We start from the raw sequence: 26,121 nt of genomic DNA on the forward strand, positions 1-26,121 counted from the left end.
TTATTATTAAAGCTCTAAAACTACGCCGGGAAAAAAAATCATTTTTCTTTTTCAATCACCCATTTAAAAGTTAGAAACCTCTGGATAGATTATCTCGTGACGGGAAACTGAATAGACCGAAGTTGTTTTCCGCTACTAGTTCATTTGAAAACACTTCAAAACTACATAAAATTAATTTAAAACAACAATTGATGCAAATGTTTATTCGTGTATTTCCTTAAACATTTCACCTTCAAATAGAAAGTAAGCAGAATACTTACGAGAGCTTTTGCAACACCGAATTCCGTTCTTCTTCTGTACCTTCACCATTCGTCTTGATGTAGGCAAGAAGAAAATCTAAATCTAAAAGGTAGAAAGACGTACATATTTAATATAAATTTCGTTTTACACATAATTGATTAGAATTTGATTTCACTTCCATAAGCAATAGAAGTAAGCAATCCTCAAAGGTGAAAAAAGAAATCACCTGATTTTTGATCTGACGATAGAAATAAGGTGACCGCACTAATTCGCTTGACTCGAGATAAGCCGGTCAACCAAGGAAGCATGGGTTCCTTTCTTTCTGCAAATTCTATTTTCCAGATATTGAGGATCCCGCCAAGAATGTCAGTTTCAAGGGATTCTCGGAAAATATCGGGAAGTTTTGCGGGGATTATTTGCTAATACAGAACAATAGCTATTTTAGTAGCCAGACAAATCATATTACTTAAATTAAAACAACCTTAAGATACTTGTACTGTAAACTGGGATTTTTCTCGAGCTTCGTCCAATCTTGGTAGAATTGGATGCAATTTTTTGGAACTGGTGGAACCGTGTCAAGGTAGGCGCGCAATGTAGTTTCGTTTTTCACTCCAGTGTTATTAGTCCGAGGGTATTGATTAATAATTTTCTCGATTCCCAAACATTCTTGTTTTGTGTCGTTTACTGGTACTATTGGAATTTTCAATGTAGGCTCGTTTTTGTCTTCATTCAATACCGGAACAAACTCATTAAGAACGGTGAGCGACGGATGGCGAAGTGACAGATCAACTAGCTCTATAGTTTTTTCCTTTACTTCACTTTCTACAGCTCTAGCCGATTTAGTTTTAGTAGCCACGAATTGGTCAAAGCTTACTCTTTTCTTGCTGGTGCCGTCTTTGCTATGTTCTGCCACGATAGATTTAGGTGATTCTTTTTCGGTTAGCTTCGACAGGCGCTCAAATTCTTGCAGAGCTGCTTTGTTATGTGGTTCTATATCTAACACTTTTTGGAAATCACTTAGTGCTAGTTCCATCTTTCCTGTATTAGCCCGTGCGGTACCACGGCGATGATAGGCTTTAACAAAAGTTGGATCAAGATTCAAGGATGTGTTACAATCTCCTTCTGCTTCAGTAAATCTTTTATACAAAAAGAAAAAATATATAGATAATGCATATGACATAAGTAGATCTACAATATCTGGCAATGTTTACCCACCGATTGACTTTAATCAAAGCAATTGCCCGATTTGCAGGAAGGATAGCATCTAAAGGAGAAAGTTCCATGGCTCTTGAATAGTACTCTATTGCTTTATGATATTTTCCTTCTTTGAAACATTCATTTCCCTGAGAAAAAGCTGTGTTAGTAAAATAAAAAATTTTAAAATTAATTGGTAAAAATAACCTTATTTTTTTCAAGTGCAGCCTTTTGTTTTTTCTGGTGGTCTGTCATCATATTGGAATCTGGAACATCTGGACTGCTTGAAGAAATAGTTTCATTTGATGCAGAAAGTGTCTTCTTGTTACGGATAGAAAATTCCTGCTGAATGATATCATGGTAAAATTATCTTTATTCTAATTAATCTTTCAAAGGCCAATAGAAACACAAAATGCAATTGAGCCTGCTTAACATAACGTTCAACACTTTACGTTACAAACTACGTTAAGAATTCGTCGTAAGGTAAAAAATCATGTATTTTACCTGATCTCCAGTCATCAGAGATTTCGGTGCTTTTTTAAGCATTTCATCTTTACATTTGATTTCTTTTTCCCATCCATACAAATCTTTCAAGTAACTTTGATAATCTTCAGCATTTTCTCTCACTTCTCGTTGAAGTTCTGCTGCTTTGGCGGTCATTGTTTGTTCACGTTCCCAAATTTTTTTTGAACGTAACTGCAGCAGACAAACAACGTTTCCACGGTTACCAAACAACCTCTAATACCACATAGAAAAGCATGCAGACCCAGCTGATGTAAACATACAACCAGTCATGGAGGGGAGGCGTGCATCCCCTCTATGAATCTGAATCTGATACAAATAAGCATTGAACTCGTATCGTAAACGTTTTGATTTGCTCGATCACAATTTGAAATAGTTTTCTACTGGAAAATAAATGAATACGTTTTCCCAGCATTAGCAAACCCAAAGTACGATATTTAAAAATTGAACATCGCGAACCTACCTTTTAGTACTAACCTTCGACTGTTGCCTGATTAGCAGATAAATACATATTTATTTGCTTTTAAATTTGTCGTGTTGTGATATCTCATGTTAAGATTATTCTACTCTTGCCGGAAAAAAATTATTTATTTAGCATCTGCAGCACCCAAAATAACAAAACAAACAAACAAGATATTGTTTTACGATAAGGCATTATGATAGAAGCTCTAGCATTGCAAGTACGAGTGTTTTCGCACGTAAACGAAAATTCTTTGTTCTGTGCAACTGTGCCAACGTTTGACTTGGGTTCGCAGGATTCTCTGCATTTGAAAGAATGAAGCAGGTAATTATTGTTGGTGCTGGAGTCTCTGGGTTGGCTGCTGCTTCAAGGCTTATTCATAATGGCTTAAGCCCTTCGAGTGTTACAATACTAGAAGCTCAGAATCATATTGGTGGAAGAGTCCACACCATTGTGACCAATGAAGGTAGCTTAAATGTTTTTTTCTAGCAATAATCTTGATTTTGAGTAACTATTTTATTTGTCTGATTATTAAGGAATTCCATTGGAGTTGGGGTATTGTATATCACTGTCATGACCTATGATTATGGTTAAACAATAAACCTGTTTTTCCAAGGGCCCAATGGGTACATGGCCAAGAAGGAAATGTTGTATTTGAAATGGGTAAAGCAGCTCAGGAGCTAAATACTGATATTCAGACTTTAGAATCCAGTGGTTTTGCTGATAATGTAGTCTTTGGTTTTGAAGACTACAAAATAGATAAAGAACAAGTAAGGGAACTTATGCAGGTGATAGAATCCCTAAAAGACACTTCCAAAAGTGATCTGTCTAAATGGAACAAATCCTTGGGAGAGTATTATGAAGAAAGGTAAGCCTTCCTATGTTTTAAATCACTCTGTGATTTATTATCTTGATCATTGTTCAAATTGGTTAATTCCTTATAATATCTTTGTGAATTCTTTTTACCTTTGCTTTTAGATTTAAGGAATTTCTCGATGGAGGTTCGCTCTCTAAGTTGGACCGTTCGATAGCGCGAGCCTTTTTTGAGTGGTACCATCTGATGGAAAATGTGATAGATGGATCAGATAACTGGGAAGAAACGTGTGGGTCGGGGCACTTACATTACCAAGAATGTCCAGGAGATCCTTTAGTCACATGGAAACGAGGATATAGCACCCTTTTCAATATCCTAATGGTAAAAGTCTTGTAGTGGTGGTTAGGTATTATAACCTAATAATTTTTCTTATTATGTGCCGTTCTAGAAAAATTTACCATGTTGTCACAACGGTCTTCAAATGCCCCTTTCAGATCGTATTTTGCTCAATAAGGCAGTAGATACCATTGACTGGGATCCTGTCTGCGATACTGCGGAAGGCGAAAAAAAAATTGAAATTACCTGTACAGACGGAACACTGTATGTGGCCGATTTCGTTATAATCACTAGTTCTCTTGGATTCCTGAAGTCGAACTTTGATAGCTTGTTTGTTCCTTCTTTGCCGCCCTTCAAAAAGCGAGCTATTCAGGTAACACTATTGTGGTCTCCTTTTCGCATACCACCTAAGTTTCATGATTCCGTTAGGGTCTTGGCTTTGGAACAGTTGACAAAATTTTTATCAAGTTTAAGAACCCTTGGTGGAGTTCCGATTGGGGAGGAGTATCCTTGTTGCGGCAACATCCCGAAGGAGTAAAAAGCAATGCTTCTCGTAGTCAATGGTCAGACCATATTCTCGGGTTTTACACAGTGCGCCTTCATCCGAACATACTCATTGCATGGGTTACTGGGAAAGCGGCACGTGAAGCCGAGAAATTATCCGAAAATGAAATTCTGGAAGTCTGTTCTACGCTTTTAAAAAAATACGTAGGGGCAGATTTTGCCTATACAGAACCCATAGGATTGATCCGTTCAACGTGGTTTAGCAATCCTTTCACCCTGGGATCGTACAGTTACCGATCCATGAAGTCAAAAGAGATGAACGTGTGGGCATCTGATCTTGCTCAGCCGGTCTATGATTCCAGTGGCTATCCTCGGCTCTTTTTCGCTGGCGAGGCAACGCACGATTTTTTCTACAGCACAGTACATGGTGCGGTAGAGACTGGATGGAGAGAGGCGGATCGTATAGCTAAATATTGTAACGGGTTTCAAAATGCAAAACTCTAACGTAAGTCTTGTCCTTTTCGTCAAGAATGTTTGCTAAGGTAGATAACTGAATTAGAATGTTAGCTGATTGTTAAAATTTCTTTACAGTTTAATTTTGAAACTATCTTTGGTTTGTAGGAACTGTGTCTCACGAAACGAGACATTCTGATTAGTAGCACGTATTTCACTTACGAATGTATTCATTCTGGTGTGCTGGCATGGATGTGTCCCTAAAGAGTTTACTCTAGTAAACGAAATTTCAAAATCACCTGTAATTTCGTTTTCCTTGTCAGCATAATAATTACTTTTTGCCCTTTCGTTTTAATTATAAATTTAATTAACTAATCTAGATTCGTTGGAGATAGCTGGTGCTTTCGAGAGGAGAAAACACATGTCTAACAAGATTCACGAGTTTAACGGGGGTCTGTCTCCTCGTCGAAAAAGTGCAACTTTTTTAATAGAATACAAGGGGCATACAGGCTACTGCTGCGAAACGAGATCTCCTTTGTAGTCGGTTATTGTGAGAAATTTTTTTTAGTTTCGTGTATCGTGAATTCGGGAGCGCACAATGCCTAATGTTTATCACCTTATTCAAAATCTGACAAGGTCGCCGTATTCAGAGGTTGTTGAGAAAAGCAGTCTGCTAACATCTACACACCATTTTCTGAAGATTCTGAAGATTCAAGATCGTTTTTGGGTTGGAAAGTGAGGGAGCAGGGCGAAGGAGTGTTCTCTTTGTTGCCTTCGTTATTATACATGTAATGCAGGTATAGTTTCACCGCTTCTTAATAGGTTTAAATGGATACGTATTTTTATGACAGCAAGGTGATGGTGAAATTTATATCATCGCTTCTTTACAGCACCAACTACGTCAGCGAGATTTACCGATTACTATGCGTTAACACGAAGAGTACGATCTTAGATGGAGTGCTATTCGTTTAGACTGTCAAATGGACTTTTCTCATTCTCACCAAATGGGCTATTTGCTGCTATCTGCAATCAACAAAGACTTGCTGTGTACCTGGTTTCTGATTTCAGGCAAATTCGGGTGATCCAATGCTCAGAAATAGTTGAGGTAGGCTTAATTTAGTGTGCCACTGCATAAGGTATCTGGTTACTAAAACAATTGAAGTGAAGTATATAGAATGGAGTACCGATTCAGAGCTTTTATTAAGTGCCTACCTTAAGAAGGGGAAACTAGATGTATGGTCTATAGTTCAACCGGAATGGAAATGCAAAATATCCACTGGTAGTCTTGGACTAATAGCAGCACAGTTTGCTCCTTCTTCTCGCCATGTCTTAACAACTGCAAATCTTCATGTACTTTACACTTCCATAAGTTAATTTATTTTTTGTGTGATAATTTTTTTTTATGTTCGTAGCTCAGAATAACCATATGGTCCCTTACTGACCAGAATGTGTGCCACATAAATTTGCCAAAGCAAGCCAATCCTGGCATAGATTTTAGTGTTGCAGGTCTTTACATGGCTGTAGTGGAAAGAAGAATGGCACAAGACTGTGTTGCTATTTATACATGTGACACTTGGGCCCAAGTAACTGTAGGTGTATTTTTTGTTAATTTTCATATTTGTCATTCTCTGTACAACAACATTTTTAGCTAATAGGTGGTGAAGCCATTGACATTGGTGGTGTGAAGTGGTCTCCAGATGGTACGAAAATAGCTATTTGGGACGGAAGTCATCCGGGGAAACTTGGAATTTATTTAATCAGCGGTTCAAAACTAGCCGACTTGACAGATGTTTTCGGCATTCACAGCATTGAATGGTCTCCCACTGCGCAAATTCTTGCAGTTGCTGCTGTCGGTTGTAAAGTAGAAACTTCTTTCCCTTTATATTTTGTCACTATATTTAGTAAGAAATTTTGTTGTTTATGTCTAAATGTAGGTGAAGCTTATCAATCACCTGTCGTGGAATGCGATTTCTACCTTAAATCATCCTGACAAGATTCGGGATAGCACGTGCATTGTTTACTGCGAGGTTGAAGATAAACTGAAATGTGAGCACAAGATGGAATCGAATTTTAATTGATGATTTGTCCTAACAAAACTAATGGTCTTCCTGTTGATTCAGATCAATTGAGAAACGAACGTCCTTTTGCACTGCCTGGTGGATCATCCATAGGACAACTTCTCATGACTTTCAGTGTAGACGCTCGCTACTTGGCCGTCCAAGATCAGCAACGTCCACGTGTGCTATGGGTTTGGGAACTGCCATTTTTCACGCTGAAAAGCGTTTTGGTACATTGCTCAGCTATTAAATGTGAGTATTTTATTGTTGTTTGAGTATATCTGAGTTCTAAAACGTACTTTGAATAACGTTACAGGCTTTAAGTGGTCCAATACTGATCCACGATTGGCCATTGTCTGTGGAACTGGTAATCTTTACGCTTGGACACCTAGGGGTTGTGCTGTTACGGATCTACGGTCTGCAGGCATTAACATTGCATCTTTGAAGGCAGACCGGGCAGAATGGGACATTAGTGGTGAACATTTGATGATTTCGGGTAAGGATACAGGTAGCGTGTGTCAAGTGAAATTCTTATTAACAGAAAGTATTTAACCAGATAAAGCATATCTTGTATAATTTCATACAAATATATATATATGGCACCAGGACTGAGAGCAATTATGTTATAGCAAAACATGTTATGGCAAATTAAGTGTTAGCATCTGGAATTTGACTGTTGCAATTCCCGTGATACAGACTGATAAAACCTTTACATTCATAAAACAGATCAAATATATCGTCGTAGCCTTTCGACTTCCACCACTGGCACAGTTGTCGGTTCCAATTACAGGGAAGTGTATAAAACAAATGAGGATACTCTAAGGCAACAAGTGTATAGAAGTCTTGATCTCCCAGATGACCCTTGAAACTGTACTTCTCTGTGAAATTGCCAAGGGATGAATTGGTAAGAAGTGATTGATATAGAGTAGATTGCCTCATCTTATCTAGTTTCATCAATACCACCCCACTATTGTAGCCTGGGAAGCCTTTCCCTTTAGGTTCTCCTAGCAATGAAGTTTTGTGTTGATTGCGATAAACATACAGTATGTGACGGTATACAGGTGACAATTCAGGGGCCAACCCAAGCAGTTGTTGGTCATCAAAATATTCAAATTGCTGGTTTAGTTTCTCAACACTGTCCCGGAACTCAGTATCTACATCAACAAATATTAACTGAGCTACATTTGAAGGGATCAAATCAGGTAATCGAACAGAAGCATAGAATAGTGCTTGGTTGTAGTAGGTTCCAGGTTTAGCACTAAAATATTGTTGAAGGACTTCAATAGTGGTGATAAATTGTTGGGCAAATGTATCAACAAAGTAAGCTGACGCCTAAAAAAGAAATAGGGAATATTTACATGTTTTACCCTAAAATTGATGTTAAGGTGAGTTCCTACTTGGATATTTATTTTTGTCTTCTTTGACTCATGATGGATGATTTCTTTGGCTATTTCCCAGCTAGATGGATCAGTCACCAAATGAAAATGTAAAGCAATGTTGTTTGAGCAATGCTTGAAAAGCGATCGAGTCATTTTTTTGAAATTCCATTTCAATGCAGCTTTCTGACCAACATTACAAAAAATCACGGCAAGATGAATGGTTTCCGTCATAGAAAAATTGGCATGCTTGGTGTTGGCACTGTGATAAGAATAAACAAACGAAGTGTTATTTTGGTATTCCACTTCGCCATGTTGAACAGATGCTGAGGGCGTGACATTCAGGAAGGCACCTGTCAACACTGAGACGTCCTCACTTGCGCGCAAATTTCGCAGATTAGAGCCCAACAAATGGGGCCCAAATCGGCGACTCACATTTTCTTCTATTTCACTATAGTATAGGCAAACTAACAATGAGCATGTAACGAGAAGGAAGAGAAAAAGATGAATTGATTTGGGCATGAATCACAATGCTACACTTGGCCTTGCCATCTCTACCAAAGACACTATTGCTTTTTTGATTGCGGTGGCTCTAAAGCTACGTTCCGCAAAGCATAGTTTTTCCTGATTTACTTGTCATAATTTTCATGCTCTCCTTTTTTCGCTACGCAGTTAAAAGGTACCCAAGTGCTAATATACAAATGTAACTCGAGAAAATGTGCAAAATGAGTGCTGCAAAATCGGATGTTTACGAATTACGATGCACGTGTCGCGACAGAGGTCTGGGATCACGGGATGGATGGCAAAACGTATGGATGGGTTGACCACTTGACCCTAGGCTAGGGTGACACAATGTACAGCCTAAGGTGAAAGGCAGTCATACAGGAAAATCAGTTTACATTTCAAGAAGTATTTTTGAATAAAAGTTATTTAGTTGTTATCGTTTTACATTTCAAACAAGCTGTGACCGATGAACCGAAATGCCAAATAGAGGGAATCAAGGGCATAATCTTTAAAAGTATAATCTATCTGGAACGCCATAAATTCAACAAACTCAGGCAAGAAAAATAACCATTGTTGATATTCCCCTTCTCAGTATTAAAAGATTTTCTTATTTTAACCATAACCAGTGATTTGAAAGTAAGTTAAAAATTAAGCAAAGACAGAGAAGTAGTAGCAAAATTGTTTACAATGACAAGTTGTTTGCATTTGTGGTAGTACGGTAACTATTTCACTTGGTTTAACTAGCTACACCAATATTCAAAGAAAAGAAGAAAACTTGTTGCTATTATTCACCAAACAGTCCATAATCTTCCTTTAAACAGATCGATAAGTCTGTCAGCAGACAACAAAAGAGTCTTTGATATTAATTGAGCTCATGTGTTAATCCTATTTTTCAGTTTAATTTCATACATGATAGTGTTGCATGTGAACTTCAGAGCTATGGTAAAGCAGTACATAGCAACAAGGTGAGGTAGTTTATGCAAAAAGATGAAGCCTGAATTGGAGACTAGGAGCAACTCTGAGACTTGTAAGGTATTCTACATTCTGTGATATTAACAACGAAGAGAACATTATCTATTTGATTTCGTAACAGATGTCTGTGATGGTTTAAAGTAGGACCATGGCGAAGCCATAGTTAACACATGACTAGCGAGTTTTAATCACTTAGTTACTATATCGTCGAAAACGAGCCATAGGTTGACATCTCGTCATATACAGTCATCAAAGGCTGTTTCACAGGTGACTATTGCTTCCATAATTTGAGCGTGCGTGCCCTCTGCATCTCATTTGAGAATTCTGCAGGACTCACCCTCTCCCTCTCCTAAAACAAATTACATATTCACCCAGGAAAAGAGGGAAGAAGACTAGCACAGGGGGAAGCAAAAACGAGCGATAAGACTTTTTGTGTATTGTTGATTACTTCCGTGTCACAGGACTACATCCGCGTGTCACAGATCTCCAGCCAGAGATACACAACACGCCTAGAGGGGCGAGGGGGTAGTTAAAAGGAAAAGCAGAGAACCAAACTTCGTTGGGGCTTCTGACATTTTGAAAAATTCGAATGCGTCTGAATGTGTTCAAAATGCACAGTGGAGTAGACGATCACGTTGTACGTAATCTGCATACATAAGGCTGGCTATCTATCGTGCGGTACTATATATCCATTACATTTATTGTCTTATAAGGATTCAGTCATCTGGGCGTGCTGATGTCTCGTCGCTACAAGTACGCATTCTGAACGAGTGCGGTGGCGTGCGGTACAATCATGTTTTCTTTATCCTTAAAAAATTATTTTCTTTGGTTTCTAATGTCAACTTTTAATGCAGCAGTAATTTAATCTAAGCTGTTTTAATTGGTTTATAGGTTACCTTTGTGTACGCTGTTACCACTGGCTTATAAGAAGATACGGGAAGTTGGTGGAGCTGTCGATTCATCATTACACAAAGGCGTCGAACTTAACAGGGACTCCCCAACTTTCAGTTGTGCCTATTATAACGCTACCGAAGTCGTCGTTGCCATGACTACCAAGAAGAAAAAAGACGCTTATTACAAAATATTGTGCGGTACAGCAATACGAACATCTGTTTTTGCTTCAGTTATTGCCTATTTCTCATTTTTTTCCCCTTTCTTCCAGCAATCCGGACTTCTCCGCGCAACAATCATCGTTTTTACCTTCTCGTGATTATCCTAGCGGCTGAGAATAGGAGCAGACGAGAAGATAAACACGAGATTTGATGGTAGCAAGCAAAGAAGTTAGGCACAATAGGAGAACAAACAAGCAACCCCAAAACCCTGGGCATACATACAGATGATCTTCACGTAAGTGTAGCACCATTATCTAAGCTGTACACAAGGTTCTATTTTCACGTATATAGGAAACAAAATAGCAAAAAGGATTTCTACATGACTTTTTCATCTCGAGAAGAACAAGCACGTGGGGGTTCTGATGGGACGGTAATAATAGCTGGCAGCCTTCAAGATGTGACGCAGGCCATTCACTCTTGTCCCTCTGTTTGGAGTTAAGCTCATCAAGTAAAGATTAGGCTGCTGCACTAGTTACACCTATCACGGATGGCAATTGCATGCGCCTCTTGACGATACCCTACCCCCTGCAATCCCCAATCAAGGACTAGGCTTCATTGTACTAATTAGATTCCAAGAGAGAGATTGGAAACGTGACGATCGCTATATAGCCTCTTGCAGGCTGATTATAATCGCTGTCCCAGCTTACTTTATTTGCAGTCGAACACGGTCGATGTATAGGGAGAAGCAAGAAACACTGGATTGGAATAAAAGAAGAGGGAATTTACTTGTAAGCTCGATATGTTCTATTGTCAGAACTCTACGAAACCGACTTGGTCTTACAAGCTTTAACGCACATAATAATAGACAATCGGCTATGGAGGCCTAACACTGCGACTTGTGATGTAAGCTCATAACACAGATCGTCTCATCATCACGTTTTAAAATTGCCTTATTCAATCAAGACCTGCTGTCTGCATTTTTATCGTCTGTTTTATATGAACTTTTAAGATGTTGTTCACGCTCCTTTGTATTTTTTTATTGCAGTTTCGTGATTAGCTGTTGCTCTTCGTCAAATATTTGAAGTGGGCCGTTTTATGGCTCCGCCGTGATGATGTCCGAGGAAGCTAAAGGCGGAACTGCGAACAGACGGCCGTAAGGAAATGACGGGAGCGCCTCACGCATAGCAGAGAAAATGTTGCTCGTATATTATACGAACGACCGAAACGGATGGAGAAAAGGTGGGAACACGTTTTTTTTTATCGGTGCCAGTCACGCCAATCGCCACCGGCTGATAGTCACGCAACGCGTTGCATATCCGTTTATATTCCCGAACACGTCGAAATTTGTATATTTTTCTAGATAATTCGTCAAAACAAAAGAATGTAAAAAAACAAAACAAAAAACAACCGAGCGTGTTGCGGCCGTGTTTAACGATCCTTAATCAACAGTGCGATCCATCGCGCTTTGCGGAACGATGAGGTAATTGTTTTGTATTCACGATCGTCAAAAAGAAGATGGCCGTAATAATTGTTTATAAAACGCGCCTTGTATTCACTAAGTAGCCGAAGTCTTCTGGCACGCGTTTGGGTCGTTTCGCCTTGTTAGAACAAGAAGATGGATTTAAAGACGTGGCTCATTGTTGAATGAGCCACGCAACGGTTATGCACCTCTTTAATGTACGTCATACTTTTGTTTGAATCGGTCATGTCCCTACAAAGACTTTCTCTAATGTCATTGGCACAAAATGCTTTTGTAAAAACTATGAGTGATGAGGAACCGTGACGTAATACTCGTAGAAAAAATTGTTTATTGGGCTTCTTGACTAGAGAATTAGCCGACCTGTTCGTGACGTGTCGTTGCCCCGGGGGTGAACGAGCCTGCCTTTCTCAGTTTTGTTTGTTTGTGGTTAATGTTTGAATGAGGAAGTATTTTGCACTAGGTTTACGGTGATGTATCGATCATGAACATTAACGTCTTTGCGGGGTGCCTTACGATGCAAGTTCGTTTGTCCTAGAATGTTCAATGGCCTCTCGTTTGCAGGTGTTTGTCAACTGGCGATTTCACTAGCTCACATATTAGAGATCCTGTTTCTTAAATGGTTAATTTTACGATTAATAGCAGGCAGCTGTGACCAAGTGGGTTCACAAAGTTCCTCTACTATTGGAAATAGCCTGTAGATTCGTTTCTCCCAGTTCTGTTAGTACTGTAGAGGTCAATTTGTCCTCTGGGTGAGTCCCAGCATATTAATATACATTACTAACGATACGTTAAGTGATTCAAATCCACCAGCCTTGACGACTAGTGCATCGTTACTTAAGCGTACATTAAAAATATGTAAGTTGTACTATTGCATCGTATCTAAACATCACTGTTCACAATTTAAAAATTAACAAATTTTGCTGCTTGTTATGTATTTGTTAAGTTTCGTTCGTGGTAACGGTAGTTTTTGATTGTCCTCTTGTAAATGAATGCCGTCAATCATATCGCACTTTCATGTACCAGGAAAAGTTTGAAAAGAGTGCGATAACGCACGTCTACTACTGGCTTATCAAAATTGATATTATTCTATAAAGTTAATGTACTTGATTGTATTCTCCGATTACCATTCGTTAACGCTATGATTTCAGTAATGAACATTGTTATTCTAGTCGTGAACGAAAATTAATCTCCAACTTGTTTTTCCTAAATGCAACGTCAACATAAATGCAGTTGCTTTAAATATTAGCAGCAACATAAACTTAACCTTTTCCAAGTAGCGGTTTATATTCCAAGTTAGTATTTGCTTCGAGTTACGTTAGATCCAGTCTTCACCTCATATTGAATATTGAAGGATCTTCTCCGAAAACTTCAATATTTTGTGGAGGGTGATCAAAATTAACGTTGTGCATCTAATAATAATTGAAATGGAGACGTTGACTGGTTAACGGCATGCATATGTCTTAAAGTGGTAAACATGGTGTAATGGCTCTTCATTCTCTCGATTAGTTAATTAAGTTTAGCTAATTTTAGAACTATTTTCGAGGGCTAATCTACTGGCGAACGAAGTTCTTTTACAAATATCGCTCTGCAACCCAAGACCAAAGTAACAACAACCAAAAAGTAATTAAATTACAGAAGCAAGAGGTGATTGTTGGTGGTGCTTGGAAGCGAACCTTGCCTCAGGGACTTATCTGAAGTCAATATGTTTTGTTAAAAATTACAAATGGAAGCAATTTTTGAAAATTACTCTTCTTCGACATCGACTGCATGAATTTTCAATAATGAACCTTGTTTGTTTACTTCATGTTCAAATAAATTCGCTAACTATTTCGAATTTGCGCAATTGCGTTCTTGTAGAACATTGCTTTAAGGTTACCGCGTACGTCACTGCAAACTAATGGACGTTTCTGCTCAAGTTTCTCATCTCACGTTAAAGACTAATTGATATTGAAAATAGGTGCAACCTATTACATAATCTGAACATCGTGGCCATCATCACTATGAGGTAAGAAAGCTGAATCACATCCTTTAAACATCTTGTAAATGTCAGCATAACAATGTCCGCGGGAATTCGTTACACGTCCACTGACCTTTTCATTTCTGTACTGAATATTTACGCGAATCTCACACGACAGCAACGAACGTAGAGTAAATGTGTTCCCCTCTTTTATCAAGTAGCGATATTATTGGCTGCGTGACACATCACTCCATTAAACACCGAATGGATTGGATTCACTTATGATGAATTTTACATTCGGGGCTTATTCGCTTATCAATGTCAGTCTAGTCTACTTATTATCCATAGTATCAAGCACAAACATTTATAACACGTGTAATAACCATGTCAACGTAAATGACGTGCATCATTAATATCCATCACATCATTTCCTTTTTATCATAAATTTATCCTACACTCCCACTGTATATATGTTCGATGCCTTTTTTTTTCACAGGGTGTGTGGGAATACTATATATTATGACATTTAGATAACTGAAGAGAGGGATTGCTGCAAAATAAAGGGGGGGAAGGTTTAAAAAAGAAAATAAAAGTAGCTCGGGAGTGTGCAGTCGGTTATTGATAGTGTCCGGAGAATCCCTATATGTGCTTTTAGCCTGATGCGTGTACACAAGAAAACGAAAAAAAAAAATAGGAAACAGTATAGTGAACCTCGATTCGCTTCATCTCTCACATGCGTGGGTTGGTCCAGGGAGGGTAGACGAGGGGGGGGGGTTGTTGAAATTCAAAACGAATAAACGAGAGCAGCTCAGAGGAGGCGACATCATGATCGATCACAGTAGGCCTATCCGATCGACTCCGGATGAGACGGCCAAAAAGGCCCGGAACTTTGAGCCCAAACGGGGAAAAAAAATAGGCCCCATGTATAGAATTTTTTATGTTCTGTCCAGGGTTCCTATCAGAGAAAAAAAGGGGGGTAGTATGTTATATAGTTACGCATTATACACGATTCTGCCTTGCTGGATCTAACGAAGATGTATCAGTTATATTTGCAGCCAGAAACGGACGTGACAATGTCGCTACAATTTTATTTTTAAAGAAGAAAAATAGGCTTACTGCATCTACAAATTCAGTGAGGATTACACACAAACAAATGGTAAAGACAAACAACTGATTTCGGTCGGAAGAGTACATGGGGATTTTCTATAACTTTTTATTTTGTATATTTGTTGTTGGATTGGCTTTCCTTTTTTTTGACGTCGTTTTTATATGGTGAGGGGGGTAAAGCATACGCTCTTTACAGAAACTGAAAAGGAAAATAGGGGGGGAGTTTTGGCTCTTGTGTGTTTGTTCTTGCCCGAAACGATAGGGTGAGGTCTTATAGGATGTGTCTGACTCACACACGGAGTATTTGTTATATTACCCCCGTTGTACACACACAGATTTGTAGTGGCGAACTGTGCCGCCCCGTGCGGAACCATTAAAGAGTATTGTGTCCGACTAATGGCCTGGGCGAGAGCCGCTGGTTTGCTTCGATTCACCCCCCTCCTTGATTCCTCACCATCTCCGGAAGGTTAGGTTATGCTGGGTTCAATTGGGGTACAGCCATCAGCTGATTTTCTTTTTTTGACATCCAGTTTGTTTTTCTTTTTAAAGATCTTTCTTTTTTTTTTGTACCCCCCCAATCTCTGTTGGATGTTGTCTCCCCTCTGTTGGTTTCCCTCCGTCATACACACGACCGGTACGGAATCGAGAAATTGGAGAGTTCTCTTACGTCCTCGCTGTTTTTCTGATAGACACAAAAGGACATAAAAACTCGCTACCCTTTTTATGTGTAGGCGGAAGGAAAGAGGGGGGTAGTAGTCCTCTATTTTTGATAGCCTCTCCGTTTGGAAAAATGATGGCCGTCTGTTGTACATCACGAAAAAAAAGAAGTAGTAGTAGAACTACATCTATCGTCAGTTTGCGGGGGGGGGGGGGGGGGATGGCTGTTGAGGAGAGACATGGAACCAGTAGGGCGCGGTCAATCGAGGAGAACCAAATGTCCGTTTTTCTCCAGACCCTTTGCCATTTGAACGTATTATTCTTGGGTGATCTATAATTTATTTTTTTTTCTCTCTTTCGTTGTTAAAAAGCGAGAAGGGGGGAACGTAAATCCTTGCAAGTAGCACGTTACGAGAAATAAAAGATGAAAGAGGAACGACCTGCTGCGATGTTCAAGTCGTTGTACAAAACACAACGCACAAGTTGAATCGATAGTTCCATTTGGCCGGCAGCGGGAAACAAACTTTGTGTGTAGAAGACATGTTCATGTCAAGAGTCATGAAAATCTGTCTTAAAAAATAATAGCAAAAAGAAAGAAAGAAAAAAAAGCCAGTGATGTAATAAGTCGTTGACATGGAGTCACGCATAACTCCTTTGGCACATCGAGTGGGAGGAAACAAACATAGTCACGAAATGGAGGCGTAGTATATATTCTTCTATTTGTACGTACGTTCTAGCCCCTCTTTCCTACGGCTAACACACATGTGTTCCACAAAGTTTAGCGGTCGTATTCTTATTCTATTTTTTACTTTCTTTGTAACTCATTTTTTTTTTCTCCCTTTTTTACGAGATATTTCAAGTTCTCAAATTTCAGCATAGGCGCATGTATGCAGAGAAGGGACTGACGTAATAAATCAGTACGTTTTTACATGTGCGTACGTTAAAAAGAGTACATAACTCAGGGCTGGTTTTCGGGGATTCTTAACGATAGTAGGAATTTCCAGTTTAAAAAAAAAAAGGGTATTCGTCTTTTGCGTATAGAGGGATATCTTTTTATAGGGAATAAGCAAAAAAAAAAAAACCCCACATCATCGTTGACGAGTTGACTAATAGTTTGACTCAACTGTCGTTACCATATGCGACCGGCTGGTTTGTTTTGTGGGCCATATTACTTCGGCAGTTCCTATATAGACTGACTTCTTTCTTTCCCCCCACCGTTTGGAAATAAACAGCTGGTTTATGCGTACGCCATGAAATCGTCACACGAAAATGAACTCCGTCCGACGTGGATTGTGTTAACGAGTTTAGTGATATTATGCCGTAAGCTTCTCGGATGTCTTATGATTATTTCTGCTTTAAAAAGAAATCGTGAATGGTGGCTTTTTTAAAATGGAAAGTGTGGATACTAGTTGTCCTTAATTAACGCCATGACTCACGGCGCTGGCGGAGCAGGCGCATGGATCAACGACGCTGTGCCAGTGTCCCGTAAAATCACCTGTTTGACAAAGATTTGTGCTAATAATAGCTTTAGTATTTTGAATCTTCTAATTGCGTGTAATGAACATTGATGATTGGCATAATGTGTACAGAGTTCCAGGATTTTTTTATGTAATTGGTATATTAATAGTCAACGGCGAAGCAGTTTCTTAGTTAGGTATTTCACAATACAAGTTTGCCCAGCAACCTCGCTTATTACTACGTCGAATCTGTATGTTAATTTGTATCTTATTGCTGTGTGATCTACATCCGGATTGTAGTTCACTAAATAACCATCCGCATCCACTGCTATAGCTTGAAGAAGAGACAAAGATGGGATGTGTTATTACTTTATGACTGGTGTGAATCAGAATATTAAATAATTTGTATGTGGGATATCTGATGGTGAAAGTACTACGGATTGAATAATTCTGTATCAATTAACGCTTCTGTGATCACATATTTTTTCGTTTGACACGACGCATCACGTGACAACAAATCAAGTTCATTTACCGTTAAATCTTTAATTTGTATTAATTAGTTTTGGAAATCGTTAATTCAGAAGCGAAAAGGAAAGTTGTTCGCCGCAAAAGTTCGATGATGTGTTTCTAATCAGCAAAACAACAATAACAGACTTTTAGTTGAAACTAGTCTCATGCTACTTGTTTTCCAATTTGTTACGCCCTAATTATTGATGAAATTGTTCCAGAAATTCTTAAAACAGTTGTCCAGAATATGACCACTCATTTGAATAAATCTGCATAATGCTCGATAGGGAAAAACCAGGCCTTTTTAGAACAACACGCGTCATAAAAGAACGAACGCATTAGTTTCAAAGGGCAGCAACGAAACGAATTGGAATTGAATAATTAATAAGGGAGAAAAATCGGCCATTTTCTATTTATTCCCAGGAGGGTTTTTTCGAAAGATTTGAAACTAAGGGAGGATGGGTTAGCTTTTTTGGTCGAGAACAAAGGGCCAAATGTCCTTGGAATCTGCTTGCAAATCGTTCCCTTCCTCTATGACTCATCGATACCTTCTGAAAAGTACACAAACGATTAGCATAATTTTCGATTTCGCCAGAGATTTTTGAAGAAAAAACAGTCAGTTTGTGTTTGTCTTTCGTGGAAGAAAGTGTGGCAGACTGTCGTAGTCCTAATGGGCTTCTAATTTTGGTTGAACATGTGTAAAGTGAACCGTTGATTCGTCGTTGCTATGAGTGTTTTTCACCTGCTGTTCTCCAAGTAAGTTGTTTTCATTGGCTTTGTTAAATGAACTTTGATTGCCGGTTGCGTTGGCATGGAATGGCGGCAAAGTATTGAAAGAATCTGCCCATTTAGTTGAGAGGAAAAATCGCCTAGAAATGTGCTTGAGTTTGTTGGCAGCGTGTTAGTTTATGATTGAGTATTAGAGCGCCATTATTTGCATTCTGTTGTGTTTAATGACATTAGTTTTTGCTGTTCTCAATAAAAAACTAAGCTTTCCACGTTCTGGAAAGAATTAAGACGCGTAATTGCATAAAACGCCACGTTGAATTTCATTCCACTCTGCCGAATACTCAAGCGATAGATTAGTCGTTTCAAAAATGGCTGCCTTAGCGATTTTGTTCATTTTTATTTCATAAAATTTTGTCTGTGTTTAATCAAGTAATTAAATACCAAGAACGTGGTGCACGTTTTTTCCCGTTCGTTGTGTATTTCAAGATAAGCTTACAAATTTTAAAAATATTTTTATTAAATATTCTTTCTTTTAGGTCCAGTGAATGGTGCCATCTCAAGACGAATGGCCACGTGCAGCTTGAAGGTAAGTTGTTTTTACATCATATATCGTCTTGAGTGATTGAAAAATGGCTTAGAATGTTGAATTCTAGGGCCCCGTTGGGCGGTTTTTCTTGTTATTGGTATTCGAAAATTCATTTCCACTTTATATACATTGCCTAGAACGCGTTTTTTTCCCCTAAACATGTCGTGTTCGTTTCGCGTTAGCAAAGTTGTTTGATAGAAATCCGAGTGCGCCAGCAAATTGATAGAATTCAAAACGACACCGTAAACTTTTCTTTTTATCTTATTTTGAAAAATCAATTTCTTGCCTCTAAAGAAAGTTTGCCACTGCGTTTCACTTTTGCTTTTTAATTGAATAAAAAAAAAAAAAGTCGAGCATTCGTGGAGCTTATTCAAATGGGGTTGTCATGCGCCATTTTTTCCCCCTCCCGCTCTCCGCGAGTTGCTAGGGTAAAAGGGTTTCCGAGGCGACCGTTTCTTTGATGGATCATCGAGCAGCCCAAGCAATTCTGAATATGTACAAGTTTTGCGCAGTCTGCGCAATCTACACAGTTAGCTGAAAGTAGTTCAATAATTAGCGAGTCGAAAGTGGCTTACCCATCTACCAAAAGAGTCAATAACGTGAGTTATGGTCTTTCGTTAAAGGCTAAGAAGGGCGCGCCATCTCTTGTCTCAAATAGGCCCATCTGAAATAAACAAACGGTAACACTAAAGAAAGAAAGAAAGAAAAAAAAGGCTAACACGATCGATCTGGTCTGATGAACGTCAAAACTTTTTTTCTTTCTCGAGATCACGGGGAACAAAAATAAACGAATCATCTGAGCTAGATGTTTCAGTTTCACCATTTACTCGTTATTCTTTTGTGTGTATATATACGTGGGAGTATTTTTACCCCCAGAAAGGAGATTGATCTTTGCCCACTTGTACATGGTCTTTCGTTTAGATTTTTTCTTTTTCCAGGCCTCTTTTCCTTTTGATTTTCTTCTTTTTTTTTTTTCGATGTGTCCGACTACTTTGCTTGTGCCGCATCGTTTCCGAGCCGATGATCTTCCAAGAGATCGGAGGGGAGGGCTACTGGCGCGCGAGTTCTTCCATCCTCGTAATTGATTCTAGGGGAATAAAAAAAAACTCGGCTCACTGATTTGCTAGTATCTATTGCTTTTCTCGATTTCTTCTTGCTATGTATACTCACAGGCCGCGAAAAAAAAAAAAAAAAGATGGAGGGAAACCATTTTCAATTTGATCTTGCAGGTCGGGTGGTCCTTGTCATTGTCGTCTAGTCATAGATTTTCTTATTCTTCTCAATCTCTCCCCACCGTCTTCAATTTTGTTCAATTCGAATAGACTACATCATCTTCTCGAAGACATGCTCCGTCTTTGCGCTTGAATTCCTCTCGACGTTTTTCTTTTCCACTCCATCCGCCGTGTATGTACATCACCGTTCCCTACCCCCCCCCCCCTTCTTCCCTGTACTCGTATCAAAACGTGATGGTTGACTGCACCGAACGAAACCTGCACGTTAGCCAATGATATGACGTAGGTTCGATTTTTTTTTTCCTGGATTTTCTATGGATGTTTTTTTATTGAATTTTTTGTTAGCTTTGCAAAAACCTAACATTTATATTGGGGGGCATGGGGAGCAATTGTAGGTAAAGGGTAGCTCCCGAGTAACGCGAAATGCATTACAAGATGGTAGATTTTCTCCTGGATACGTAACGAGAAAAAAAAAAAAAAAAGATGTTTGTTTCATATCGATGTGGGCGATTTGCAGATGCGTGCAACTGAGTAACATAGAGAACAGGTATATCGTAAGGAAAACTCTGAAAAATAAGCGCGGATTTTGAACGTTGTTTCTTTTAGTATTGAAGGCGGTCGGTCAATATCCATCGTGATGCCCGGCTGCGTTATGCGGAGCACGGGACGTTTCCTCGCTGCACTGTTGACGTTGTTTTCTAACGTAAAAAGTTTGTTGACATTGTGCGTTCTTTAGTGAGCGAGGTATATAGTGGCAGCACCGATAGGTCTATGATTTATCGAATAGGCGTCTTGCGCTCCCTCTCTGCTAATGGAATCAACAATGCCTGGAACAAAAGGAACAGCAAAAGTGGGCTCTGTTTTTTTTTTTTTTTTTTTCGTCATTCAATATTACGTATGTTGCTAGCGGAAAAACTGGGTCCCTCGTACGACATTTTCTGTGACAAAAGTTACCGTAGATGGCGCTGCTAGCAGTTTCCGGTTTCATTGCGTGTTGATAACTTGTTCATTTCCTCGCTCACCGCTTCATCGCCTTGGCTACCCCACGCTATACATAAAAGGAGAGTAGACGACAGTGTGTGTCCCCGTCAAACAAATCTAGATCCACAGCGACTTTCTCTCTTATTATTTTTTTTTTTGTCTATGTTTCCGACCCTTTAATATTCCATTTGCTCTTGTTTTTTTCATCACCGTACATCATACATAGTTGAGCTGTGGACCCTAAGCCAGATGAGAAAGGTATACAGTTTATTCCTATTTTTAGAGGGACATCATTCTATTGCAGTTTTCTTATATGAGAAGAAAAAAGAAAAGTAAAAGGTCGCTATATTATCTCGCTTGTCATTTCGTACAGTAGATTGGCTTCTCTCCTGCGCTGTATGGAACCCGAAAAGCCGGTTAGGGAATCTTTGTGTGGCGTTCTAGAACGAAAAGGAGATTTTTTTTTTTTTTTTTTTGTTTGGTTGGAAGCTCATCAACGACACTGTAGAGGTACCAAGAAGAGCAATAGCATTTCTCTCATGGTTCACAATCTCCTCCTCTTCCCCTCCGCACACGCGTAAGGACACTTGGTTTGGGAAATTGTATTCAAGTCGAAAGCGTTGGATGGTTGACGGAGTTTCATCTTTTCATGTTTAAAAATAAAAAATAAAAAGGAGTTTCCAACTGCTCTTTGATGTCACGACAGGAGCTCCCTCTTCCGATTGTGACGCGTACCTATTGTGATTTGATCGTCAACACGTCGGGGTTAGGGAATAATAATACAAGAATGTGAGGGGATGTGAAGAAAAAGGTGGTACCTCTTTCTTTTTTTTTTTTTTTTTGCTTCCTGATATTATTTGATATGTGTACGATGGAGCGCGAATTCACGCCGTTTAAATACGAGGGACGGAAGGGGTGGCTTAGAATGGCGAAAATTGGTGCGGATCAATTGGAAAGAAGAGTACACACGTGGATGTAGACATTTGAATGAGCCTGACATTTGTTAAAAAACGCTTGTCGAGACAATGGAGCTCCCTTTTTTTTGCCATCTTTTCGATTCCTTTGTTTGAATGTCTTCGTTTGTTATGGGTCTACACGCAGCTGCACTTCACACACACATAGAAAAAAGAGTTTCATATTTTTTTTTTTTCCTATTTCCATTCATGTCGAGGACATTGAAAAGGGTTTTGGCCGAGGTGGGGGTGCCTATTTTACTATGCGCCGTGTAAAGTGCAATATGACACTCGGGACTTGATCTTCTTTCGAAACCCAACCCCGTGTTAGATTACATGTGCTCCATAGGTGTGCTCCGGGTGAGGCGCCCTCTTGTGTAAATAATACGTAACGTGCAAATGGGGGGGGGAGGGTGTTGTATGTGGTGGTAAAAAAGGGAACTGGCCGTGTGTGAATAAGACAAAAGGCGTTTGGAACACGGCGTGTTTTTGCGTGGAAGAAAAGAATTTTTGCACTTTGTTGATGTAAAATTGGGCCGTACCGAATTGCGAATGATTTTCGAAAGTCTTCGCATTTCGTTGATTGTTCCTTTTTTTTAATGATTTGTTTCTCTTACGTAACTGAAATGATTGCATTTCGATCGGGTTGATTGTCCTTCTCACCTGCTTTCCAACCATTGCCGTTGAAAGGTTTTCAGTACACTAGGAGTTGGGTCAGACATTAAAAGAAAAAATGCGTAACGTTCTGCGGTGGAATTAGGTTTACAAAAAAAAAAAAAAGGAAACCAAAGAAAAGTGTAGCGATGCCTGTTTTACCTCAATTTGAATATAATCGCGTGATTCAATTGGCCCCGGGTAATAATTATAGCGTTTTCGTGTGTTCTCAGACAAGTACGTGACTCTGTAAGACGAGTGACCGTTCGTGAAAAACTGCTTAAAGGGAGAGCGAGAAATCGATCATGGCCGCCGGAGTGGGGGGGGGGGGTATTACAAAGCCGAGCTGGTTTATATGTCTTTGTTATTTACGTGTTTCATTGATTTTTTTCGTAACTGCTAACTTAACCAAAACTGTCGACTGCTTTTGCGGCAGTCGGTTGAACGCTATGTGTTGAATTAGTTGGCTAATTCACGCCCGACTGGCATCCGCCGCTAATGTTGGGTCTATTCCTTTTTTTGTTTCTAATTTACGCCGATGTCGAATAATGCGCTAGAATTTTTATTTGTTCGTTATTTGTAAAAAAAACAAAGCGGTTAACGAACGTCCATTAGCTGATTTGAATGAAACGTGCATCTTTGTTTCAATTCGAGCTCTATAACCAAGTGCATAAATAAAGCGACGTTCCAAAATATCACATCAATGTCCTTCTGCTTCGTGGATGTCATTAACAGTTAGGCACCTTGTCGTAGATATGCAGAATGGCTCACGTCAACGTCCAAAAAGCTTTTTGTTCTTTCTGCGCGTCCGTTTCAGTGTTTCACCTGTTTATTCATGTGCGATTAGCGCTCGATGTTGTTTTTGCCACTGTGATTGTTTCGCTTATTTAAGCTGGGGAGGGGAAAAAAAAAAAATGATCGTTTGCCATTTGGCATTCTTCGATGACGTTGCGAATGCATAACTTGTTTACTTAACCCTCTTCGTTCCCTTTTGAGTACAAACGCATAGCTGTAAAATACGTAAATGATCCAATGTCACTCGAGTTGTATTACGTGCGTTATTAACGCGTTTTCGATATAATGATTAAAGCGAGAAGGTCACGTCGTGTAAAACGAGACGGTCGACTTAAAGGCTTAAAGTAACGTTCCACTTGTGGGTCCCCTCTATTTATTATTTTTTTTTTAAAGAAAAGGTATTATCGAACAATTTATTTTTGAAACACTGAACTTAATCCCCGAATGACAAAACGGAACTTAACCAACAGGACGGGCAAAATTGGTCTTGTTGGCTCACCCATAAACATCAATTCTTCACAAAACGCCTTTCGAAGCACGTAAAGGTTTTTGTTTTTTTTTTCGTACTAGAAAAGGATTATAGGTGTGCACGATTGGCTGTGGCTGATGCCATTCTTTGTTTTGTTTTTTTTTCTGGATGAAAATTGTGTTGTATCGTAACCGACTCTTTTTTGAGGGGGGGGGGAGAACAAGACACACGTCCAAGGGAAGCCGCCACCTACTGAGCTCGTGTTCCCTTCCAGTCTTTTTTTTTTTTTTTTTCTTCTTTAAGGAGTCGTGCTGTTATTTTTTTTGACGAAAAAAGGAGAAAAAAAAATAAGGTAACCCCGAAAAAAAAAAAGCCGTTGTCTCTTCTATTCCCCTTGTTGGTGAGACACACCTACATAAGACACTATGGAAATGGTAGCAAAAAAAGCAGAAGCGCTACGGGTTACGATAACCTTTTTTTCTTTTTTAACACAGCCATTGGTTGCGGTCCTTATATTTTTTTCTCTTGTTTTCTACCCCGGAAAAATGATGACCAACCTCATTTTTTTTTTCTTTCTTATATTCCACAATCGGTGGCATATAGATGTGGGAAACCCTATAGTGTTTTCTATACCTTTTCCCGTTGGATACTCCCTCAACTCCACCCGTCTGTTGAGGCCTCGTTTTTTTTTTTTTTTTTTTTTTTTTTTTTTTTTTCCTTTTCGTCCCATCCCCACCACCGGTGCTGCGCGCCCAGGGTATAGAGGTACGGCGAGAGCGGCACAGACCTTCAGTTGCCGACTCGCCGTCGTCCTGACAGCACGCTCGTGGTTGTGTCTCAATTTTTCAAATTTTCAATCGTGTCAAACGTTTTATTTTTGGAGTTAGGTGTTTTTGGTTAAATCGAGAATCTTTAAAAAAAAAAACAAAAAAAAACTTAACGAGTGAATTTTTATGGTTTTGAATTGATTGAAAATTTGGATATCTCGTATGTGTGTGTGTGTATGTGTGCGTGGACTGTTTGCCAATTAGTGCTATAAAGAAAAAAAAAAAAAAAAAAAACGAAACAAAAAGTGAGAAAACGATGTTTGTTGAGCCGGGTCGTGATCGTAGACGCGTGGCCGCGCGAGTCAATTGAATTTGAAAAAAAAGGGGGACACATAGAAATAAAAGGATTGTAGTGTTTGTTTGTTTGTTTTTTTTGAAGGAAAAAGAAATCTGAGATCGACATTAGTATTCTTCGTTTCGTGATGCTTTTATAATAATAATAAAAAAAGGGGGACATTTCGGGCCCATCCCGTCATCATTCACGAAAGTCTAGGAGTGTAGCACACCCCGCGCTCTTTTCCCTTTTCTCAAGGTAAACAAAAAACAATCTATTGAAGAAGCGAAAGTGAAGGGTTTTATTTGATATATAATGGCGAATAAGTGTTTTTACACCTGAGCGATCCGCTATAAAAAAAGGAAATTTTCTCCCACAGTGTTTGATTAATTTCAACAAAGTTTGGCGGCTCATTCGTTCTCTGAAACGCACCTTTTCGTTAGCTCTTCAAAAGACACATGTCTTTCAAAAATAATCACCTCAAAGTTACAGTTGAATACTAAATGAACCTAACCTTTTATTTACCTGTTGTTTCCCTTGTTTGAAATGTGTCGCTAGCATCACGGGACGATTCGTATCTGATCGGTATTCATCTCGGATGTTTTGTATTTATTTATTTATTTTTTTTTTTGCTTGTGCGTGACGTATCGTGAAGAACATTTTGTCTGCCTCTTATTGCTCGCAGAGAAAAGAAACATTTTGTTTCGAGTAGGGGCATTGCGACCCGATTGGATAACCATCTGATCTTTTGCGCCTCTCGGGGACCCTTTTGGGGGTGTTGGATGTCCACCACCGATTCATTTCTCGTTGACACGCAACGAGAAGAGGCAAAAAAAACTAAAATTTCAAAAGAAATCTTTGCATTTTTTTCAAACGTAAATGTGCGGCCTTTTTCTTGTGGAATGAATGAATTGCTGACCTTAAAGAAAAAAAAAAACGGGAGGGAAGGGGGGGGGGAGAGAGATGCCGGTT

At 39.1% G+C, this 26,121-nt stretch overlaps 5 protein-coding genes and 1 long non-coding RNA gene across 11 annotated transcripts in view; 4 read left to right on the forward strand and 2 right to left on the reverse strand.

Annotated features, from left to right (window-relative positions):
• Nucleotides 1–188: 188 nt before the first annotated feature.
• Nucleotides 189–25,890, reverse strand: LOC130699851 (RNA polymerase II-associated protein 3-like). Of its 3 annotated transcripts, none has more exons than XM_059497413.1 (6): nt 25,887–25,890; nt 1,642–1,776; nt 1,456–1,583; nt 722–1,376; nt 467–659; nt 189–342 (listed from the first exon to the last, which is right to left on the reverse strand). In XM_059497413.1, exons 1-6 carry the CDS (start codon nt 25,887–25,889, stop codon nt 257–259), a joined length of 1,200 nt encoding a protein of 399 aa, XP_059353396.1. In that variant the 5' UTR covers nt 25,890; the 3' UTR covers nt 189–256. The 3 variants fall into 3 exon arrangements, with proteins under 3 accessions (XP_059353396.1, XP_057377929.1, XP_057377928.1); XM_057521946.2 differs by lacking the exon at nt 25,887–25,890 and adding an exon at nt 1,939–2,238; XM_057521945.2 differs by lacking the exon at nt 25,887–25,890 and adding an exon at nt 1,939–2,238 and having other exon boundaries at nt 1,642–1,779.
• On the forward strand, nt 2,513–4,821 carry LOC130699748 (peroxisomal N(1)-acetyl-spermine/spermidine oxidase-like). Its single transcript, XM_057521930.2, has 7 exons — nt 2,513–2,636; nt 2,712–2,882; nt 2,953–2,971; nt 3,033–3,284; nt 3,395–3,611; nt 3,679–3,939; nt 3,996–4,821. Exons 2-7 carry the CDS (start codon nt 2,732–2,734, stop codon nt 4,572–4,574), a joined length of 1,479 nt encoding a protein of 492 aa, XP_057377913.1. The 5' UTR covers nt 2,513–2,636; nt 2,712–2,731; the 3' UTR covers nt 4,575–4,821.
• Nucleotides 5,193–7,188, forward strand: LOC130699909 (WD repeat-containing protein WRAP73-like). Of its 2 annotated transcripts, none has more exons than XM_057521966.2 (8): nt 5,193–5,320; nt 5,414–5,628; nt 5,691–5,873; nt 5,936–6,112; nt 6,172–6,384; nt 6,458–6,569; nt 6,644–6,832; nt 6,897–7,188. In XM_057521966.2, the coding sequence occupies exons 2-8, from the start codon at nt 5,476–5,478 to the stop codon at nt 7,130–7,132; spliced, it is 1,263 nt and encodes a 420-aa protein (XP_057377949.1). In that variant the 5' UTR covers nt 5,193–5,320; nt 5,414–5,475; the 3' UTR covers nt 7,133–7,188. The 2 variants fall into 2 exon arrangements, with proteins under 2 accessions (XP_057377949.1, XP_057377956.1); XM_057521973.2 differs by having other exon boundaries at nt 5,229–5,311.
• On the reverse strand, nt 7,128–8,518 carry LOC130699925 (xyloside xylosyltransferase 1-like). Its single transcript, XM_057521982.2, has 2 exons — nt 7,978–8,518; nt 7,128–7,912 (listed from the first exon to the last, which is right to left on the reverse strand). Exons 1-2 carry the CDS (start codon nt 8,476–8,478, stop codon nt 7,229–7,231), a joined length of 1,185 nt encoding a protein of 394 aa, XP_057377965.1. The 5' UTR covers nt 8,479–8,518; the 3' UTR covers nt 7,128–7,228.
• On the forward strand, nt 10,298–12,559 carry LOC130700371 (uncharacterized). Of its 2 annotated transcripts, XR_009003762.1 has the most exons (5): nt 10,298–10,523; nt 10,595–10,779; nt 10,836–11,387; nt 11,530–11,723; nt 11,845–12,559. It is a non-coding gene; the product is annotated as an uncharacterized LOC130700371 (long non-coding RNA). The 2 variants fall into 2 exon arrangements; XR_009003761.2 differs by having other exon boundaries at nt 11,530–12,559.
• Nucleotides 24,928–26,121, forward strand: part of LOC130701699 (tyrosine-protein phosphatase 99A-like) — a 42,034-nt gene continuing 40,840 nt past the window's right edge. The window contains exon 1 of one of the 2 annotated variants that reach the window (XM_059497408.1): nt 24,928–25,407. The gene's annotated coding sequence lies outside the window, so the exon portion shown is untranslated. The remainder of the gene's footprint in view (nt 25,408–26,121) is intronic. The other variant, XM_057523636.2, reaches the window with a different exon arrangement.

The sequence above is a fragment of the Daphnia carinata genome, chromosome 10, assembly GCF_022539665.2.
Source record: "Daphnia carinata strain CSIRO-1 chromosome 10, CSIRO_AGI_Dcar_HiC_V3, whole genome shotgun sequence".
NCBI lineage: Eukaryota > Metazoa > Arthropoda > Branchiopoda > Diplostraca > Daphniidae > Daphnia > Daphnia carinata.

Excerpts from the sequence above, each read along its gene's own strand:
- LOC130699851 (XM_057521945.2), bottom strand. The coding sequence starts at position 2,094 with ATGACCGCCAAAGCAGCAGAACTTCAACGAGAAGTGAGAGAAAATGCT. Across the intron at positions 1,780-1,938 it reads CTCTGATGACTGGAGATCAG|CAGGAATTTTCTATCCGTAA; the intron begins GTAAAATACATG and ends GATATCATTCAG. Across the intron at positions 660-721 it reads TACAGTACAAGTATCTTAAG|CAAATAATCCCCGCAAAACT; the intron begins GTTGTTTTAATT and ends GTTCTGTATTAG.
- LOC130699925 (XM_057521982.2), bottom strand. The coding sequence starts at position 8,478 with ATGCCCAAATCAATTCATCTTTTTCTCTTCCTTCTCGTTACATGCTCA. Across the intron at positions 7,913-7,977 it reads AGACAAAAATAAATATCCAA|GCGTCAGCTTACTTTGTTGA; the intron begins GTAGGAACTCAC and ends TTTCTTTTTTAG.
- LOC130699909 (XM_057521966.2), top strand. The coding sequence starts at position 5,476 with ATGGAGTGCTATTCGTTTAGACTGTCAAATGGACTTTTCTCATTCTCA. Across the intron at positions 6,385-6,457 it reads TTGCTGCTGTCGGTTGTAAA|GTGAAGCTTATCAATCACCT; the intron begins GTAGAAACTTCT and ends GTCTAAATGTAG. Across the intron at positions 6,833-6,896 it reads ACATTGCTCAGCTATTAAAT|GCTTTAAGTGGTCCAATACT; the intron begins GTGAGTATTTTA and ends ATAACGTTACAG.
- LOC130699748 (XM_057521930.2), top strand. The coding sequence starts at position 2,732 with ATGAAGCAGGTAATTATTGTTGGTGCTGGAGTCTCTGGGTTGGCTGCT. Across the intron at positions 3,612-3,678 it reads CCCTTTTCAATATCCTAATG|AAAAATTTACCATGTTGTCA; the intron begins GTAAAAGTCTTG and ends GTGCCGTTCTAG. Across the intron at positions 3,940-3,995 it reads TCAAAAAGCGAGCTATTCAG|GGTCTTGGCTTTGGAACAGT; the intron begins GTAACACTATTG and ends TGATTCCGTTAG.